Source organism: Bombus huntii, chromosome 8 (genome assembly GCF_024542735.1).
Source record: "Bombus huntii isolate Logan2020A chromosome 8, iyBomHunt1.1, whole genome shotgun sequence".
NCBI lineage: Eukaryota > Metazoa > Arthropoda > Insecta > Hymenoptera > Apidae > Bombus > Bombus huntii.
Window position 1 is genome coordinate 13,648,135 of NC_066245.1, and position 22,894 is coordinate 13,671,028.

At 30.1% G+C, this 22,894-nt stretch overlaps 1 protein-coding gene across 1 annotated transcript; it reads right to left on the minus strand.

Annotated features, from left to right (window-relative positions):
* Positions 1–1,477: 1,477 nt before the first annotated feature.
* LOC126868614 (neurofibromin) lies at positions 1,478–22,749 on the minus strand. Its single transcript, XM_050624272.1, is given in 25 exon segments — positions 1,478–1,933; positions 2,284–2,470; positions 3,332–3,534; positions 3,964–4,050; positions 7,082–7,198; positions 8,199–8,314; positions 8,384–8,642; positions 8,719–8,859; positions 9,250–11,338; positions 11,600–11,794; positions 11,898–12,446; positions 12,548–12,927; positions 12,930–13,117; positions 13,239–13,540; positions 13,959–14,830; positions 15,086–15,159; positions 15,313–15,354; positions 15,796–15,982; positions 16,070–16,447; positions 16,537–16,708; positions 16,710–16,799; positions 17,076–17,763; positions 18,336–18,554; positions 18,649–18,973; positions 22,128–22,749. Coding segments are annotated over 25 exon segments (8,187 nt in total). The 5' UTR covers positions 22,188–22,749; the 3' UTR covers positions 1,478–1,666.
* Between the last annotated feature and the right edge of the window lie 145 nt (positions 22,750–22,894).

Genomic DNA, 22,894 nt, shown 5'->3' on the forward strand with positions numbered 1-22,894 from the left:
TAATAATCGTAAATAATAATCGACTAACAGATTGCGCTTAATTGTTTCCATTCCAGTGGGTACATTAACATGAAGTGGACGGCATTGGCTTAAACTGATTCGACATGTTGCAGCAATAACATGGTGCCAAAATATTTGCGTTTCTAAATTGAAAACATATGTATATCTTAGTATTATAAAGACGCATTATTTCAATATAGTTATTACTTAAGGCAGTGCTGTTTTCTATTCACTAATAAAATGAAGGCATCATCATGCACCGCTACTATGGTTCTCATGCAAGTTTCGAAACTAAACGTACCTCAATTGTCTTTGCAACTTCCGACCAACTTGTCCTTTTCGCCCATGTTTACCCCACTGTTTCTTAGGTTCACATATTAATCGCTAAGGTTGTGAATTGTTACTACTACTCGTATTTTCTCCTTGACTCACAGAATCCAATAAAACATCTTCTCTGCTATCTATACTGTGACTAAATTTGCTACCTTTATTAATACTTTAAATTTTCTCAAAAAGTATTATATTAAGATGCTTTTTTAAAACAATATACGACTGTATTATATGATAAAAATATATTTCCCCAAGTAAATGTTTCGAAAGATGAAACGTATAAACAAATATTCCACACGAAAGCTGTAAGATATTAAGAGAAATGGATCATGCTGACATTCATTGACTTTATTATAACCTTTATAAGCCTTGTGAAAGTTAACTTCAAGTATTAAAATTAGAATCTATATTTTTTAGTACATGTTCTTGTAATTGCCATCAAAATACTTGTGTAACATTTGTAAGTAAATTACTTATATCTTTTGCACAAGTCATTTTCAAGATATATCGACTTTTGAAGTTAACATGTTGTTAGCATTAGCGACATTTAAGGAACAATATTTCCCAACAATACTCGACGATATGAAACGTAAGCAAATAAAAATTTATCAGTAGCAATATTACAGATTATAAAGAATTCTTTCAAAGGAAAATAAATTTCTCCAAGCAAACGATTAAGCATTTCAACATTTATCTATTAAACTTATCAAGGACATTCACACACAAAATCGGTTCTTCTTAGGGTAACTATGATATAAGTACAAAGTCCAATCTTCCCATTGTAAATATCAGATATACATAATGCCAATTTTAAAAATTCTTATTTCGAGAATAACGTTTGCAAATCACATGAGTAGGTAATATTTAGAGTGTAGAGTGCCGACTTTCTGCCCGAAGGTTGTAGATTTGATTCCTCTCAATTGTCACTGACAAGTAATAAGCAGCGTGTGATGTGGATCTTACAGTACAGCATTGTAAACTGAAAATACAATGACGGAGTCCTATTAACTCCTTCCATGAACTCTAAGCACGGCGCGTGAGAAGCACCATGTATCCTATTGGAAATCCCGAAGATTCTCCGACGGCGTCAAGGCCACTGTATGAGGATTTTAGTCAATAAGAATCTGGCATTGAGTTGAATCTGGAGTTAACCTTCATAGTACTTTTTTCAGAATCATTGCAAGATAGAATAAATGTAAGTATGTTATACATATATGTATGTCCCCTTTCATATTTTACAACCTGTTTCAACATTATCCGTAGTACCTATATACATATATGTATCTTTCGATATATTTACTTGGGACAGCCTCGAATAATAATCGTTATTGTTCACTTACTCTATGTGAATAAAAGAAGATCTACTCCGAGAAGTTTCGTCCATTTTTTCCGAAAAAGCGCGAGAACTCGCCCGATCTCCTCCATGAGTTAAAGATTTTTTTTTTTGTGCGACTTCTGACTGATGACTATCGGATCGTTTACATTTTTCATTCGAGATTTCATTGCTATTTAAGGCTTCAACTTCATCTACCGGTAAACACGTTTCCACCATGGCTTCCAGGCAATTAACAAATAACTGAGCGCTTTCGGCTGTACAATTGGACTACGGCATACATCAATGTAAGCTTATAAATGCAACAATCAAAAAGATTACGTAGAACTTGAATTATTGGGTGATCTCGGGTAAAAAATTAAAAAAGCAAAGAAGTTGTTGTAGTACTTAAGTCACTATATCTCGTCAAGTACTATATTATCAATCTGTGTTCATAAAAGCTAGCTCGAACAGCAACAATCGGTAACGACATGACACGGTTGACAGTTCGTGTTCGTTATCACTTGCTGCGTATTACGGGCAAAAAAATTTTTATTACATTTTCTACTTGTTTCATTACGAAAAATTACTCCCTTTTCGGTTGCACTACTATCTCCGTCTCACCCTAGATGGGTACTTACATTTGTGTATGGCCCTGCAAATCTCCATAATCCACCAAAACCACAACTTTGTAAGTAATGTAACTGCTGTTGACTTGTATCCTCGCACGCTATCATATTTTGTATGATTGCTTGTACAGAATTCAATATCCCTTGGTCATGGCAAGAGGATAATACATTGTTGATTTTTGCATCAAGCAAATTATGACTATAAACAGATTTAAATTCATTTAAAAAATATTAAGCATGCGTTTAAGGAATTCTGTAACATTAAATGTCTCAGTAAGCATATGCGTTATTTTAAATATCATTTCTCGCAAACCAAATTGTTCATGTTGCTGTTTTTCATACTTATTTTATATTTCAATTAAGGCTAAGATACAGCTGTGAAACGAAAAAAAGTAGAAACAAATTAATAATAATAAATAATAATAATAATTTATTTGTACTCTAGGTACAGAGTCTATTGCATGGAGTTTGTTGCATTCTTATTCCTAATTTCTTACATTATATTAAATGAATTCTTGGATTGGATTCTTGACAGAAACAAATTCATTAAACAAAGTGAAATAATTGTGAATAGAATCAATTATTCATTTATCTTCATAGTATTTAATTATAATTATCTAATAATTATATGTAAATAATTATTAAATAATCATTTTAAACGAGCTCTCTCGACATAAATACAAATTACTAAATGGCTGTAACAGCCATGATCTCTTTGTCCGTTCAGAATTATCAGGTATTGTTCGATTTCGTTGGAATCCCTTCAATATACATTCCGAATTTCTTAATGTTATTTATTAACACAGGAACAAATTTATACTATTTCTGTAAACCTCACTCCTATCTTTACGTAAGTAGTGAATTGTCCTCTGAAGTTATGTGCCCTCATGTTTTGAATATTTACAAGGAACAGCGTAATAAACAGTTAAATGCATCTTTATTTTAAAATTATAAAAATCACGCTAACTTACTGTAACACTTAACAACTATTAATGTAATTGCTGTAGATGCTTTCAACGTATATATAATCTGTTTAAAATTTTGAAAGATAAAAACTTACATTACTGGGAAGACTTTTGGAAACACCACTGAGGCTTCCGCAAGATATTCATAAAGAATCCGTTGTTCGTTTTCATCGGTTGAATTTTTAACTAAAGTAACCAGAACAGTTAGAACCAAAGTTTGAGTTGAGAAATCTGTCAGTACTTCTGGATCAAGCAATATATTATTTTCGTTGCTCACGCTTACTCTGGCACTTCGATTCTGTATGAATTATAGAAATTTTACCATTTATACGTATCCTTTTATGTTACTTCGTACTTTCATTTCCTTAATTTTAGTACACATAACAAGAGTCAAGCTGTAGGTAGGTATTTTTAAAACGATTGAAGCAGAAATGTTATAAGGCAAAATTAAATGATATATTGATATGGATTCTTACTTTATGCAGTTTTATGTCAATGCACGTATAAATGAAAGTTACATGAAAGTTTAATTTTCTCACATTGAACTTATTTAAATTCAATTAATGTCTTGAATTTCTTTCATCTATATCGCTACTACTATAATGGGAACATATTATTTGTACATATGTTACGAAATCATACATATGTACATTCGTATTTGTTTAGATGTTAATAAATTTAAGAAAAGATGTTTATGAGGATTATATATATGATGAGTAAATAATACCTTTGGTTCAACTTCCTCATTCGATTTTGCTTCCTTCGCAGTTGGTACAGAAAAGGATCGCTGCGTTTTAAATAAAATCCGTCCAGTCTTGTTAATGACGTATACATCGTCATTATTGTACAAATTGATGGAGCGTGATGTGTATAAGGGACAAGTTACAATGTGTTTTCCAGGCAGACATAAAGTAGACATAGGTAGATGCGAACATAGACATCGAAAGAGTAAACACAGGTTCATTCAAAAATATAAAACAATAAACAATATTACTTAATGTAAAATTGAATTTATACTTTTAAAATATCCTATAAAATATTTAAAACCTTAAATTTGATTATATTTTATAATGCATGAATATTTTGTATCTACTAACTTTTAGACTAGTAATATTTTTGTTATTTTGTTTACTTTGGAACAATTCGCAACATAAATTATAAATTTTCAAAACATCATCTTAGTATATTTTTAACTACTGTATCTGCTTATTTTTTAATTCTATTTTCACATTTCAAGTTTCGTAAAATTAAGGAATTTAGATGTAGTAAATTATTGAATATAAATAGAAATAAATAGAAACAGAAATAGAAATTGATTACAAATATACAAATACATCAAGAGCTGCATATATATACTTATGTGTAATTATCTACATATTTATTTTATTATATACATACAAACATTTGTATTTAAGTATATATATATGTCGGAGATGAAAGGACACCAGAGCCTCCCCTTTGGAACTTTGGGAAAAACCCTTAAAATTATAATCTAGATTCTTTAGTCAATCCGATTGCATTTGTTCAATATTTGTAATAGTGAGCATGGGCTCCAGGCGACAACCAGTCGCCGAACGTAGCCGCGGTCAAGGGGATAAACGTTTTGTCTAACAAAGATATGGGCTAATAGTATAGCACTCCTTAAAAAGAAATAGTTGTAGCGGCACTCGATAGTAAACATTCCAACGGTTTCTGTCCTGTGACTCGCCACACGCGGACCCTATTCTTCGGGCAATACGATCACCAGATGTCAACGCATCTCCAAGGTACATGTTTAGCTAGCCCGAGGACCAGTTATAAATTTTAAGATTTAGTTAACTAAAATCCTTCAAACAGACAAACAGTCTTTGTTCCACCTACGGGAAGATAGGGGAACTTTATTTTTTTTCTCACGAACGACGCTTCCCGCTAGCAACTTTCCTTCAAGGACGGCTAGCATCCTTCTCTAACCACCAACATGGAAATTGACCATTTAACAGTAATGTCAATTTCCCTCAGTTTCCGAACGAAGGCTTCTCTCCACGAATCTGGTGATCTCATGCCCTTAGACACACCCCATTATAGTTTTCCTCTGCAGCATCACCGTGCCGGAGAGACACTCTCTCTCGTGCGCTCTCAGCAACTAGTTACGTGGCGTTTTAATCAGTAAATTTCTCGCGTTCTAACATAGAGTCCAACTTAGACTTTGACGAAACAATAAATTCGTTATCCCGTTGACAGCGGATTCGTTATCGAACCCGAGGCTATTGTCATTAGGGTCGCGAGTGCCCAGTCAAGTCTGCCCAGTCGTTAATTGTCAAGTCTGTAGCATCCATACTTGTGTTAATGAACTGTACCTTTGTTATACCACAACGATGGCTAATTTCAATGAAGATTCATTCACCCACAACCCTACCTACAACGCCAACCCGACATATATATATATATGTAAATATAAATATATATATATAATATATATATAATTATATATATATAATATATAAGTAATATATATAATACATATATATAATATATATATATAAATATATATATTTATATATATATATTTATATATTTATATAAATATTATATATATTTATAAATATATATATATATTTAGTATAAATATATATATATATATATATATATATATATATATATTTAGTTACACACCTTTAACACGTTGACTATCACGCGTGTTTTCAAAGAAATCTCCGTCAGGCCACGCGTACAGTAGTACCAAGCGTTCTCTGCTAGGTGCTCCTATCGATATTTTAGTAACGTGAATCGCTCAAGTGGTGGTCTCAAGAATGATCTTTCGTTTCATTTGTTCGCAACATTAAAACCACTAACTGTTGTTGAATACAATGAAGGAAAGTGTGGTATAGATTATTCCGACCAAATGGTTTCTTATGCCACCACAATTAGAAAAGGAATCAAATGGTACAGAAAACTTGGCATTTAATTCTTTTTGGGAATTCCGCTTTGACGGTTTACAAAATTGCAACAAGAAAATATATAAATATTAGAATATTTAGACAATTATTAGTTGCAAAATTATTAGGGTTGTCTGAAAATACAAAAAATCCTTGTCTTCGACGGAGTCAGCATAATATCGCCGTTCGGAAAAATAATTCCGGAAGAAGCATTAGACGCGCATGCAAACTATGTTATGCAAATAAAAGACGTCGAATGGACCGAACAAAGGCACAAAAGAATTTGAAGAAAACAACAACTTATTGTTCAAATTATCCCGACCAACCTCAGCTATGTGTAGAATGCTTTAAAGTTTTACATTCTAAATAATTTTTTTAATAAACCATTTTCGTATTTTTATTTTATAACAATTCAACTATTATTACAATTAATTATTAGTTAACGATTTATTATTATGGAATATCTTTTCAAATACCTACGACGATCGTTCGCAAGTAGTCAAATAAGCGACACCCGAGTATGGGTTACGCGGCCTGACCACAAACTTTGCTGACACCCGAATATGGGTGTCGTGGCAGTCAACGTGTTAAAAAAGCTATATAATTCACTTACAAAATAATAATCTTTTCTTGTTTAACGAATAATCAATTTCTTGTCTTAAAATGTATAATATATAAGTAAATAGTAGTAAATTTCAGCAAAAAACAATTCATTTATAGATAACTGTTATTGTAATATTTAAAACAAAAGTAATAAAAACAATCTACTGAAAAGTACATTTTCTTGGATGTGATTATCATTATCCTGAACAAATTTTAAATAAAACATGGATACTGTAATACATAATGCATTATAAAATAAATAATGCCTTTATAAATCATTTTTACATGTTTTGTAAAATGTAATCGTACTTAATAAATAAAACATACCTGATGAGTTGAATATTGTTTTTGTTGTCTAGCTTGAGTGAGCGCAGACTGATCAAGAAGATCCCATGATTTTTGTCGACGATTAGTAGGATTACTTGATGTTGCATTAGACGTATCCTGCATCATAATATTTAATTTATCAAAATCACTTCTTTAATATTCTGATATTAAATGTACGATACATGTACACATTTATTTGAAATTTGAAAAAGTTAATGCCATTTTATGAAAAAAATTAGGATATTTCGTATACGGAGTGTCTCAATTTTAAACGATCAGACTCATTAGTTTCTTCTATAAGTAAAAACAAGAAAAAATTATTATATAAACATAGGATTGAGTTTGTTACTCTCCGAATTTAATACTTATTTTGCTTCAGATCACTGAACGCATCACGAATCGGTTCTTATTTCGAATCAATTCTTGTACGATACACTTTTCTTGTTGACTATAGATAGTGCAAAATCTGACGATCTCGCTGGTCGAACAATGTGTCCTCCCCGATGAATCCGTTTTTCATGATAATATTAATATAATAATAATATATCTATTGCCTTTAGATTTCATATTTCTTGTGTAATATTTTTTTAAAATGTTTGTAGACCTATGTTTATATAATATTCTTTTCTTATTTCTACTCATAAAATAAACTGTGAAGTTTGATCATTTAATACTTAGACACCCTATATACTTCTATGTATACAGAACAGACAAAACAAATTACGATGTGAAAATAACTTTAAAATTGTAATTAACAACAAATTATGTATAACTGCATCAAATTAACAAAATTCTTGTAAATTCTTTCACACAAGCCATTTTTTACGCACGATCTAACAGTAGACAATATATCATTAATAATAAGCAAAAAAAGATTAGAAAAGCAAATTTTCCAATTATCTTTAAATAACAAGATATCATTTCGTTATACGAGAAATATATAAACTGTTTTTTGTTCTTTTACTTGAATTAAGTTCAAATACGTATTAGTAAAAGTAATTCCGATTAATGTGCAATTAAATGACATTTATGGTCATAAATAATGCATGTCTTGAATACTTTCTATTTAAAATTTAGAATATGGTCTTAATATGAAAAAATTCTAAGAATAACTTACTGTACTGTGTGGAAGCAAAATATCAAGGTAATCTGTGCTACCAGATTCTACAGTTTTGGTCACAGCATGTCTAATATGACATCGACTCCGCACTTCCTCAGATACAGATACTAACGCTAATTAGATACAAATATATAATAATTAGTAATTTCAATTCATAAATAGAAAATTTTACATAAACTTACCAGACAAGTATGCCACACTTTCTGGTGTGACTTCAAATTTGTCTCTTCTAAATGGTTTAGCAACAATACCTAACAGCATAGTCAATACTCTGGCTGTTCTTGTAACAGTGGTAGGTGTAGGATGTCTGTATCCTTTTAATAGATGACCAACCAAAGCAAAATGAAAATTTGATTTGAACGAAAGTCCCACAGCATTATCTAATTGTTTAAAGTGCCATTCTAAAGGTTCTCGTGTTGACATCATAACTTGCTTCAAGGTCTGAAGTATTTTTATGCAATTTATAATAAAGATGAACACATAATATGATTATCTAATACAATACAGAAATCTTTACTTTGTCATCAAAAGTTCCTTGAGAATCCAAAGTGTGTAAATTTTGCTCGAGGAGTGCTAAACCACAGGCATATAAAGAAGCTTCGTCTAATTGAAGAATTGATGTTGCAACCCAAAATAAATATCGATGTATGGGAGATTCCTTGAAAATATGGAAATATATAAATATATATTATAATAATATATATTATTAAATATAAATATATATATAGATTAGATATTAATATAAATAATTAATTTTAAATTAATTAAAATTCCAACAACTTCACTGTTGTAAAGTTATGAAATTATTATGTTAATGATACTTATTAGTAATTATTACCGAACTTTATGATAATAGAATAAACTTTAATTTGTATAATATAAATATAAGATTTAACTCTAATAATATATTAAAGGCATAATTTGCATTAACATCATGTTCCTTGAAATATATTGATATGTAACAATAAACAAATTAATTAATCAAAACGTAATTAATAAATAATTAATAATAAATTAATAATAAATAATAAACTAATACATAACTTACAGATCTAAGCAAAGGTTGTAATCGAGTGAGGCACATAATGATTGCTTCCAACAAAGTGATATCGTTAAAACTTTCGAGTGCTTTTACTAATATCCTTAGTAACTGTTTCATATCTTGATCAGTTATGCTTTTACTAATACATCCGAAAACAATCAAAGCTCGAGGTTGAAGAGCGGGATTAAAGCAAAAAGCAAAATTCCTTGCTAAAGAAGTCCAAGTTTTTAACCAATCACAGTGTGGTATGTCCCGCATACAAGCTTCCATAATTTCAAGAAGAGCATCAGTAATAATTTCTAAACTGGTTAGTGAAAGTCTTTCTTTATCGTGTGTTCCTGTAACGCTACGCTCGTTGCTAAACCATTTTTCATTCGAATGTCTATAACTAGATCTAAATGCTGTACCCGCAGCAGATTTCACTTCGCTAATTCCAAAAAGTAAATAAAATTTTGGAAGAGAAAATTCATCTAAACTCATCCGTAATATTCGATAAGTATCTTCTGAAAAGGAAGGTGAACTACAGGTGCATAACGAATGAATACTATTAATGACCAAACCATGAGTAGAAGCACGCATACTCAGACTTCCAGAGCAAACTAGAAATGTCACTGTATGAAACAAATATGGTAGATGTTTTCCTACGTCCAAGCAGTTATTAAAAGATAGCATTAATAAATATCTTGCTAGAATAGCAATGTCATTCCATCTTGTATGTCGTTCTAATAATGGTGTTGGAGAAGTACAAGTTTTATCGACAACTCGACAAAGTCTTCCTATTACTTTCTTTGCCACTAATTGAACATTTCCAGAAGCCAAAGCTACGGCGGTATCTGCCATAATTTCAACTGTAGGAGAACCAAGTCCAAAACTGACACTACGTTGAATGAAATTATCCAAGACTGTATCTATTAAGTCGGGTAGTCTTCCGATTGTGCTCCATATTTTAGCTTGTATACTTGGATACATTTCCACTTCCTCAATAGTTAATGTAATTAATTTCTCTAAAATTTTTGTAACTTGTTTCTGACGTTTCCCTCCTTCGTCGTTTGGCTTGTAAAATCGTACAAGATTATTTAACCACGGAGTCATATATTCTAAACAAAGATGTTTTAACTCAATGCTTGACAATCTGAAACCTTGTATACATTCCTCTAAAAACTCCAGTGTAAGATGAGGATCATTTGCAGCCAAGGTTTCACTTAAGTGTTTAATAAATATAGTATTATTTGATGGTATGCAAAGTCCAGATGTTTCCAAGAGTTGTCCTTCTATTTTTAAATCAAATGTTGCAGTTAAAGCACACAGTTGATTGTATGCTGCTGTTCGTAAATTTGGATCCGAGCTACCAAGATTCAGTAACGCCATGTTTAATAATGTTCCAGGTACGTCTTTAGGTCTTATCTTTGGATGAATAGATACAGATTCCGGCTGTGATAATTCCCATCGATTTCTTATATGAATTATAGCCTGTACGATACTATCACAGTCTTGATGTATAAGAGATAATGGGCCAGTTTCATTTGAAATAGTCAATGTAAATTGATTGTCATCTACTAAACAAACTTCTTCTATTTCAGATGCATAATAAACATCATTTAAGAGAACGGAATGCGACAATACTTTGCATTTCTCCGCCGAGGTAATTTGTATCGCTGTTGGTCCAACTTTTACGGATACCTTAGTATCCCTATGACAAATTTTTAAAACGCTGTTAAAAACCTTTAAATCTTCATCAAGAGATAAAGTAGCTCCAGGCAATTTTTGTTGATCGACATCGATCACATCATTTAAACGACCCGGTCCATCTATGAAAACTACCTTTCTATTACCTTTTAACGGTGCCAAAATTCTATCGTGAAACTTTATATATTCTCTCACCCAGCTATTACAATTATAAATATATGCGGCATGAATATTTTCATAGGCAACTTTAGGCAATACATAAAACCATTTTTGTAGGAATTCAGCTCTAAATCGATTGTCTGAACATGCGTGAGTGAAATCAACAACCAATTCAAATGGAGAATGGCAGAATGGTTTTAGGGTAAGAATAACATGGTATATTAGCAAATCACCATTCGTATCGCCAATTCTATAAAAAAAATACAAACAAAATTACATTAGCACATAGTTATAAATCCAAATATACATACACAACCAAACATTTTTCATCAAGTTTCTCCTTATATGATTTTGTATAATATATAAATACTACATAAAAAATATATATAATATATAAGGTAATAATTTAACGAAATAATAATTCTTAATGTCTAATAAAAAAAAGTCCTTATTAATCAAATTAATGCTCATATCTGTAACATATACATTAACAAATTTATAAGGTACATACTTGTAACGTCTAGCAATATAATAAAACACTGGATACCCTTGTTTACTAGTTCCTGCTTGATAGAATATATTTAAATTCTTGATACTCTTAAATTCTTCATTTTCATGCATATTATGTTTTACCATAATTTCCTCAAAATTAGTTGAAGACATATCAATGTTTGACCATCGAGCGTAAGACGATGAAAAAAGTAAGCTATTAAATAAATACACTTAAATATACATATGAAAATTGCATAAATAGCATTCTTAACAATGATTTGTATAATAAAAGAAATGTATTTAATATTGTTACTTACTGTGAATCTATTGGTTTATGTTCTGGAGGACCAAGATAAGCCAATAATGTAGCCATTTTATCAAAAGGTCTTCTACCTACTGCTTTATGGTCCCGACTGCTACTAAGATAATCGCCAATTCGTTCTTGATGATTCCAAAGCAATCTATGTAATGCTAGAACATTGGCATCCGACACAAACGACATCGGATGATTAGCTTGATCGACCGTTTCACAATCTGATGCTATCTGTATAAAAAATCTTCTTCCAATTTCGAAATGTGCACGTAAGAAGTCATTAAATGGTAACATGTGTTGTTCTTTGCTAAATTCTACATGGTTTGCGATATTTTGAAGAATTTTAGACATTAACATAAGACCTCTCTTAATGTGCGGAGGTACGGGCTTATTTACAATACCCATTTCTTGAGGTGATACAATAGCTGGATTAATAAATCGCAGAAATATTACAGTTCCAACAGCTCCAATATTATTTTGTGGACACTGTGGAAATCTCTTGCTGAGTACCTGATATAAACAATGACACATAGACCGCAATTGTGGTGGAAACCTGTGAAAATACAATGAAACTAATATAATGTCAATTAATAGCTAAATTTCTTTAAGAAATGATTTATATTAATATTAACTATACAATTTCTAATAACTTACCGATCAGCTGATGATACTATAGCATCAAATACTTTTTGAGTTAATGCAATCAAATTACGACCATTCTTTTCTATATCTTCATTAGCATCTATTCTGGCGCTATCAACTTCAAAACCAGTAGTGGGATCATCTAATAGAGGAGTAATTAAAGGTTCTAATAAATTTTGTAAATAACTGGCACCATAAATTTTAAAACAAAATGCCATAATTTTGCTTCCAAGACTGTTTCCACGAAATAATGTTTGCATACAATCAGAAACTTCAACTTCACGATAAAACATATTCCATAAGAGAGAAGATAACAAGTGCTTAGCATCAAATAATGTCACAAAAACTCGTGCTAATTCGTCCATTTGATTCGTTGTTACTACATTAGCTAATTAGCTAAGGCCATTGCGATAGGTAATTCTCCTTTGTCACTAATCATTGTAACAAGTTGAACCAATTGCTCAAACCTATCAGCTAATACTGTTTCTGCTAATGTATCAAATTCCGTTCCTTGTTGAAGAATTTTGGTGAGAACTTCCATAAATGCTGCCCGTGTTTGTAAATCTGGATTGTAACCCAAACCTATAAATATAAAAATTTTAAAATTATAAAAAATTGCAAAAGTCGGTGGAACATTTAATATAATGTTTAATGTTATATCAATAACATCAATAATATCAATGTCACGAATAATTTTGCTCACTTAGAGAATGCATTAATCCACTATCAATATTTGCGCTGAGAAGATTACTCATTGCTTGTATAGTAGCGTTGCGTAAAGTAGATAATTTGCCACTACTTAAACATGGTTGTTGAGATACTATTTCTTTTTCTTCACCAGTTACTTCGTTGCAGTCGTTTAACAAATTCATGAAGAGAGTAAAATATTTTAAGAACAACTGAGATTTTGCCTCCATTAAATCACCGCGATCGGATTCTTCGGGTTGAAGAGGTAGGCCTCGTAGCAATGCTCCGACCGCTTCCATGCATGCTTGATCTAAATCTCTAAAAAATCAAATAAAACAAACATATTTGATATATACGTATAATACATTATATTAGACAGAGACTTAATATAATATTATAATAAGATTATACCAAATACTTGATATAAGTTAATACAGATATTTAATTTTTTTAATAAACAATAAAACTGCATTTGCAATAAATTAAATGCACTGAAAATATATGCATGGTTAATTTTTTAATATTAATTCTTAATTAATTATTTGATCATTTCTATATGTTTCAATAATATTGCTTTCTTATTCAACTATAAAGAATCAATAGGTATTTTATAAAATATTAATAGATATTTTATCTTCACTGTACATGTGATAATATATAATTAAATAGTTATTAAATTAAGCAAAAAGGAAAATATTTAATATAAATATATTTCATAGAAAAAAATCATCTATACCGTGTGTAAACAGTCAAGTCTCCACTAGTAGATGGAGTAATTTGATGAGTAGCACCCATCACCCAATCAGTTAAATATTCGACAAGTTTATTTCTAAATTTCATTTCTTGTCGGAATGCCAAGTCATCTCGTCTTTTCATCATTGCTTCGACTAGCAGACACAATTTTGTTTTGATAAGAATAGAATGTTTAGTCATGTCCAAATGTCTAACATATCTGACAATTGCTAACATCATTCCTTCTATGCTAGTCATTCCAAGATATTCAGAAGGTTGATCTGTTTTAGAATCTAGGATATTCTTCATTATGAATATTATATGCTCAATGAATTGCGTATTACCTTCCATTACTATAACTTGTCCTTGTTGATTAAAAAATTTTTCGACTATACTTTTAATCTGATCAAAAAGAATTGGATATAGCGCAGGACTCATTTCATGCCCAACCAATTCTTTTACATGTTTCTGAATTTGATTGCCAAATTTTTCATTGTTACAAATTAATAGGCGTAATAAATTATAAACAAATTGTGTACAATATTGCACTTCCTGACTTGGATTTGATAAACAAGGTGTAGGTTCTTGTTGTTTTGCACTCCTTTTTGGTTCTGAATTTGGTGGTATTCCTGACAATGATCTATTTGGAGAACGTTTCTGTAAACATACTCCACCCAAAGCACAAAGAAATCCTGTCATATTAGCCCACTCATTAATTTGTTCTTCTAATTCATGTTCTGAATTTTGGTGTGATGCTCTTCGCTTCCCTGTACTTCGATGAAATGATTCTATCTGACTATCTTCTGTTTTAGATTTGGGATAAGTCACTAACTGCCGCGAAGTTATTTCCCAATTTCTAAATGTTTCTTCCCAAGCCTAGCAAGAAGAAGGAAACTTTATGAGTATATTATCTTTTTTCTCATTAAAGGAACATTAAATAAATAAATTTTGTAAAATTATTTATAATAACAAGTTACATTTACACCATGTTATATTATCTTTAAAATAATGTAACTTGCATATTTTTCTTTGAAAAATAATTCTTAAATTAAAATATTACTATTGTTAATATAATAATATATACAGTATATATGTATATATCCATTATATATATTATATGTATATACATACAGGTTGTATGCCATTTACACAGTGTTCTATTTTCCTCAATAAGACCATAATTCTTTCTTGTAAAGCAGCACGTCCTAAAAAATATATAATATGCTTGTGAAATGCACTAATGTTAATCACAAAACAATTAGTCTACTATTGCATATAATAATTAGAATAGTAAAGAAAAATAAAACGATCTTAGTCCTGTATACATGTATGCGAATAATATTTTGAATTGCACTTACCATAATTATGATCACGATAGCATAGCTTACTTTCCCCGCTGGCTGTTATGGTAACAAGGTCTTTAATACTCTACTGCAGCCATATAAGGGTTATACTAATCAAAATACAAAGTGAATTCAAAAATTCATGAATGAATGTTTGAATTCAAGTAAAATCATTGTTAGTAGGTACCCGAACCGAAACTAGTTTAAAAAAGATACTATTTTATGTTAATCTCTCTATTTAAAGATTTTTAGTAAAAGTACATATCAGTAGTATTATGATTTTACATAAAATATATTCATGTAGAAGTAAATAAAATATTATAAAATAATTTAAAAAATAGAAATATTCCCTTTATATACAAGTATGATAAAACAAAATTAAGATTGTAATGTCATTTTACACTTATTTCTCGGTTCGAATTTCTACTTCAACTTTGGAATATATGGTATTTAATATGAAGGATAAATTGAAATAATATTTTGGATATTTAAACTCACCAGTGATTAACACAGTAGAAGCTTGTGCTAATTCAAGATATAAGTGATAGTTTGGAAGTAAACAAGTTACTGCTACTTCATCACTACCACAACGAATTTCTGCTTCTTCGCAAAGCAATGCAAAACAAGACATTGATACTAAAACTGCTTCCATATTTATACTCCACAAATACATAAAAAATACAACCTGAAAAATAAAAAACAATAAATTAAAAAACAAATATAACAATATTAAAAAAAAAAGTTCTGTAATATATTGTAAATCTAAACAAACCTCAAGTTTAATATGTGCTTGCTTACAAACAGCAATCTGACTACCCACATTAGCATAATCCTTATTTTGTGCCAGAAAAGCATTTCTACAAATTAATATTTCTCTAAGCCATTTTAATATACAAGTATAATTAACGATTTGGTGCTGAATCAATTTTTGGGAAATTGAGAACAGAACTTGTGAACTAACATCCCAAAAGGTATTCATTGGTGCTTCTGGATTCCATGCTTTTATTTTATCTGGATGATGTAATACCAATAATGCTTCCATTGCTTCATAAGCAATGTCTGACATTGTTGGTTGATGAACTAGTGAAACTAAACCATTAATTAATTCTAAAGTTGAACTTTGAATTTCATGACCAGCTTTTCCCTGATTCTGTAAAATAAATAACACATATATATATACATACATGTATAAGGATCTTTTTGCGAATTAAAATTGGGATTTTTATATAAAGTATTTACATTCAACAATAACATAGGATCAGCATGAATAAGTTTCACCATCCATAAAAGTAAATTTCTATAACTCGATACTTCTTCTCCACGGTCTCTGTACTTATTTTGTTCTTTACCTTTAAGTGTTAAACTTTGAATCATTCGTAATGGTGTATGTGATATGCAACTCTGTGTGACAAATATCAATAAACATATTTCTAAGTTCTGCACTACGAGAATACAGAAGATTTATTTGAGGCCACCATGGCAGTCTTGGTTGAGTTACGATTCTAAAATAAAAATTATTGATACCACATTAATATTATCAAAAAAATCACTTATTTCATTTAAAATAATGATAACAAAATTCTTTTTCAGAACATTACAATTATAAATCAAAAATTTATCATCACATGTTTAAATTTTTAACTAACAAATTATTCTCTTGAATTTCATGAAGTATACTTTTTGGTTATAACATGTAATGTATAATTTTATATTTGCAACAAAATATGATTATATAGATATATTCAATTATGAATGAACAAAAGTATTTCTTTCCTTACTTGTATAATGAGCTAACCAAGACAAACTGGTACGTCGATGGATAATTCAGATTCAAGCAGACTTTAAGTACTTCGTTGTTATGAGGTTTAATGCGAAAGAAGCTAACAAAACAGTCTATCATTAGATCGATGTCTTGGGCAACGTAGCTTTGACCACGAGAAAATACTTTCCCTGGATTAAAAAGTAGAGCCATCAAATCACTCATAACATGTCGAACAAGTATAAAGATAACATTATTTGAATCCAGATTGTTAATGTAAGTAGATGCTTTACAAAGTTTGATACAAGTAACTGCTGCAGCTTCTACTAGTTGCCTACTAGAACTACCATGCATTCCTAGGCCTTTTTTAATACTGTCAATAAATTGCTTTTTCTTTGAATGTCTTGATGAACAGAGAGTACTAAAATCGGCATTAACTATTTCCTCCAAAACTTTTGGTGAAAGTATTAGAAGCATAATTTGTAAAGGCCAGACAGCTGCAGCTCTTCCTTTTTTATTGTCTGCAAATGTATCAAGAATGTCAAATAGTTCTTCACATGCTTTTCCCAGATCTTCATTTGGTTCTTTTTGAAGTTCAGCAAATTCATAAGAATAAGTATCCATCCAATTCCATATTGCTTTCTCCAAAGAATTCATAAGAACTATGTGAACTGACTTTTTAAGCTGTCTAAATTTTTGAATTGCTTCTGCAATAATAGTGACATTATGAATAGTTATATATATATATATATATATATATATATATATGTATGTATGTATGTATGTATGTATGTATGTATGTATGTATGTATGTATGTATGTATGTATGTATGTATGTATGTATGTATGTATGTATGTATGTATGTATGTATGTATGTATGTATGTATGTATGTATGTATGTATGTATGTATGTATGTATGTATGTATGTATGTATGTATGTATGTATGTATGTATGTATGTATGTATGTATGTATGTATGTATGTATGTATGTATGTATGTATGTATGTATGTATGTATGTATGTATGTATGTATGTATGTATGTATGTATGTATGTATGTATGTATGTATGTATGTATGTATGTATGTATGTATGTATGTATGTATGTATGAATGTATGTATGTATGTATGTATGTATGTATGTATAACACACACACGCGCGCGCGCACGCACACACACACGTAATATATTCTACATAATCTGATAAAAAACATTTCATATATACAATAATATATACAAGTGTATGTAATAACTGAATAATAAGTATGATAAACTACCATTTAAAAGTTTCGTTAACCTATATACATCCACGTTAATATGCTGAATTAATTCAATATCACTATAGTCAGCAGTTTCGTCTCCACATTTTGCCAATTCTTGAAGTCTGGATGATATTCTGTTAAATACAGCATTAAAGAAATTTAAACTTAGTGCAAACAAAACCTTGCTAGCTAAATTTTTTAAGTGAGCATTTTGTGGATTATCGTTTGGTATATCTAAAAATAATATTGTTATTTACGTTTTTAAATCTCATTATAAGTAATACCTGCACACAAACATTTATGTTAATAATACTGGAAACATAATTACCTATAAATTGACATATCTCTTTAAGCAAAAACTTTACATTCATAGCTTCATCAAATTTAGCTGTATCTTTTGGTTGATTTGCAAGACACTTTTCCAAGGTATCCAAAATAATGGTAATAGATTCATAACACTGCCGATCTTGATCTGTACTATGAAATATACGTTGACCCCCAATAGATGGCACCATTTCATTAACATTCTGAAGTATTTTGGTAAGGCTGGATATTACAAGAGAGAAACGGTATCGAGAAATTTGTATTAGACATTTTTTGTTTCTTTCTTCGTTCATACGAGAGTGGGTGGTCTGACAACTGTGACACGGCAACTATGAACAAAAAGTAAGAAATTTAGTATTAGATTTTAAATATATGACTGTATATGAAATTATAGAAATTATCAATTTCTATTTATAATAATTTGTTATTTATATATTTTTATTAATTAGAAATTAAATGTATCAGAAATATAATAAATTTGTACACATGTATCATTATATTACACCTTATCTATTAGTTTAAATGACATTACTAGTGTAGTATATGTACAAAATGTAAAATGCAAATTAGTAAATTTAATAACACTCATGAGTTTTAGATATAGAATATTAAAATATAAAATATTGGCATAACTATATAGTATATAAACCTCCCCTTTTTCTCTTTTCTTCATTTTCTCACGCATACATATGTACATATGTATTTATTTGATAAATCATAAAATTTATTATCATATAAAAAATATGTTTAAAAGATATTTTTTAAAATTATTATCCAAACAAATAATCATTAGCAATGAATAATAAATAATTAATTGCCTTTATTATCTCTAATAAAATTGCACAAATACAGATGAAGTAAAATTGTATGTGATTGCTAGTAGTACAGAAATTGTCGATATTTATCGATAGAATATTAAAATACAAAATACAAGTATATCTGTACCTATATTAAAAGAACAGGATATTAAACAAGATATAGAAGAATTAGACTTGTTACTACATTTTTATCTCCAGCAAGATAATGATCTAGGGAATATTGTTGGAATTGTAATACATCTCTCACCTTACATATTTCAGAGCCCAAATACTAATCCTATTGAGAGTGTCTGGTATGAGATTAAATAATTGAGAAATAAAGAAAAAAGGTATTACTTTAAAAAAATGATAAATTTTATTGATATAAATATCTCAATAAAATTAATTCATAGTATATAACACGACTTGGAGGTATTATTGTCGCCAAAGATGATCTAAGCAAAAATATTAATGTAAATAAAGTAATATATAACAATAGTAAATAATAATACATATGTACATATATCTATTCAAATATTTTTGTAGGCTGCATTTGAAATAAATACGCTATAAATTTTGTATATGTCGTTGAATCATTTTCTAATTTTACTGATAAAATTTTGAGACCTTTCTCTTGCTATACGTATATGTGCATACATATCTTTATACATATACATATAATTATATTGAACACTGTTTAGTGAACATCATTCTGTTCACTATAACATAGATTTCACTTGTTAAAAGGTGCAAATATAAGTGTTGGCATACTTTTGCGAGTCAGTTAAAGTGCGTTGAAGTATACCATAGATTCAAATTTTTCAATAAGCCATGCGCGATGTGAATGCAATTTTCATTCATGTATCCGTGACACGACGGATGCGATGTTGTGTAGGGTATAGGTATAGAGGGGTTACGGGACGAGGAATAAAACTCTATAATCTATAGGGTATCCCTAACTCAATCTTAAACTTCTTTTGCATGAAATATTGAATTTCATTATGTAATAAATTGTTTGCACAATCATAAATAATAAAATTGCTCATGTAAACGGTATACGTAAAATTACATCATATTTATAGAATATAATCTTTCAACTGGTTCAAAAAAACTAACGGGAGTTAGAAAAAAGAAATAAAATTAATCTCTATTTTGTAAATGTATTTTAGCTTATTAACTTCGAGTGATAGGGATGACCTGAATTTTCATTGTCATCGAATATTGATCCGAACAATTTTCTAAATATTCATAAAATAAAAATTCGATTGTTCTAAAATTGCAAGTATACATATACTTAATATAATATATGATAAATAAATAAATAAATAAATAAGTATATATATATATTTCTGCAATTTATTTATTTTGATAATAATAAAATAATAGTCAACAAATTATTGAAATAGTAGATGAATTTTAGAACACCCTATATGTATCTTAAATGAATGGGGTGGAGAGGAAAGGGAGGAGGGGGCGAAGGTCAAATCGTGGACTCCCCGGCGTGTAGAGGGAGGAGACCGCGAGAAAGCATCTTCCCATGAATGAACGAATCAACGAACAAATGAATGACAATGCATCCAGAAAAATAACGATACCAATCATTAATTATTACTCTAATAATAGGGATAATAATAGCGATTGAAATTTCTATACTAAATGTCACTTTATTTGCCGTGAAATCTGTGAGATTGATTTAGGGTCATTGCGTCATTTAAAATCTATTTTACATTTGTAGCAAATCCTAGAATACCTATGGAGAATGAGGTACAATCGCTACATTTTTAAAACAGACGCTATCATTAAATAATATTTAAATACTGTGTAGAAAATATCTTTTATACTTTCCCCGTTAATAAAGGAGAAAAAATTAAGGGAAACAGAACAAATACGAAAATACATGCACATAAAAATCATAAACAACACAATTTTTAACTATTCCATTCGAAATTCTACCTAAACAATTGTTGGTCATTCACCATCGCTGATCCGTAGAAACATTGAATTGTTCTATACATAAATACATACCTTGCTTGGTCACATCGTGTCACGTCGTACAGAATATGGAAAGAATTGAATTTTTCTGGAGAAGCAGATGATTGTCAGAGTGTTGAAAAATGATATTTAGAAAAAATTTACTGATGTAAAAATTGCCGATTCAATATTATTTGTGTCACTCTATGCCTTAACTTTTTCACTCACCAATGAAAATTATGATTCTTGCATTTGGTTACCAGGAACTGCTACACACAAATCGTGTCAAATTTACATGAGCGATTAAATTGACCGTTGCCAGTCTTTCTAATAATCGTTAATTCAATAATTTCTCCTAATTTTAACTGCCATTTTTTCGATAGAGTTCATGAAAATGAGGAGCGTCAAAAAGCAATAAAACTAATATTAATTTTTTCTAAATGAATAATCTTCTAATGAAGCGAGAAATAGAAAAGTAAAAGAAAAAAGAAGAAACTGAGAATAAGGACACCATACTGGAAGAGATTAAAAAAGAACACAAAAGTGAAAAGTAAATAGAGGAAGAGAGTGAGAAGCAATAAGAGAAAGCACCGGAAGAGGGTAGATAAGAAAGAGAGGAGTGTTGAAGGGGGAAGGGTGCACGAAGAGGGAAGACGAATAGAAGAAAAAAGGAATGCTAAACAGATTCATAGTTCGAGTCACAGCTGAGATGTACCTGTTCCTCGAAACGTGTGATCAGCAAATTCGCCCATTCTTCCGGCTTTTGTGTGCCCATCGCCGTCCGATGTTCAGTGACGAGCCGTCATCACGTACGACGATTTACCAGTTCGTTACGTGCATTCGACATCGGTACGTCGCCATTTACGAACGTCGACTGGCAAGGCAGGCAAGAGACGAGAGCACCGCAGCGGCTTGCTCTTTCTCTCCCGTTGAGGAGGGGCGCGGCGCGCCATGCGCCATGACTGTGACAGAGTCAAAGAATTATAGTGGGGTCTGGGACGAAGATGCTCGTAGATAGAACCGATACCGGCCGAAGTCACCCGACGACACAACATTCTCTTCTAAGCAACCAATCGTGTCACGGTCTTAGGGATGTATGACAAAATTTAAATACCCCCGTTATTCACATATATGAAATAACATATGTATGTATTTCTAAATTACTAACCGTCAATAGAGATGATTGTCCCAATAAGGTTATATTTGTATTCATAGATCTATTTTATAATATATTAAAGATTATAAAGTATTGTGTATTGATTTTTTAATTGAACTAAAATATTTTTTCTCTTTTACGATTTTAGTTTATGCTCACACTATTTCATATATTTTATAAAATATAACATTTCTTAGTCCTTACCCATTTGTTTATTGAGTGATAAATTTTTATTTTGATTATTAATAGCAGCTACAATTTGTTATAACACTAAAATTTATAATTTGCTAATCTCGAGTTACTATAAAGGTTTTTATTACTAGATT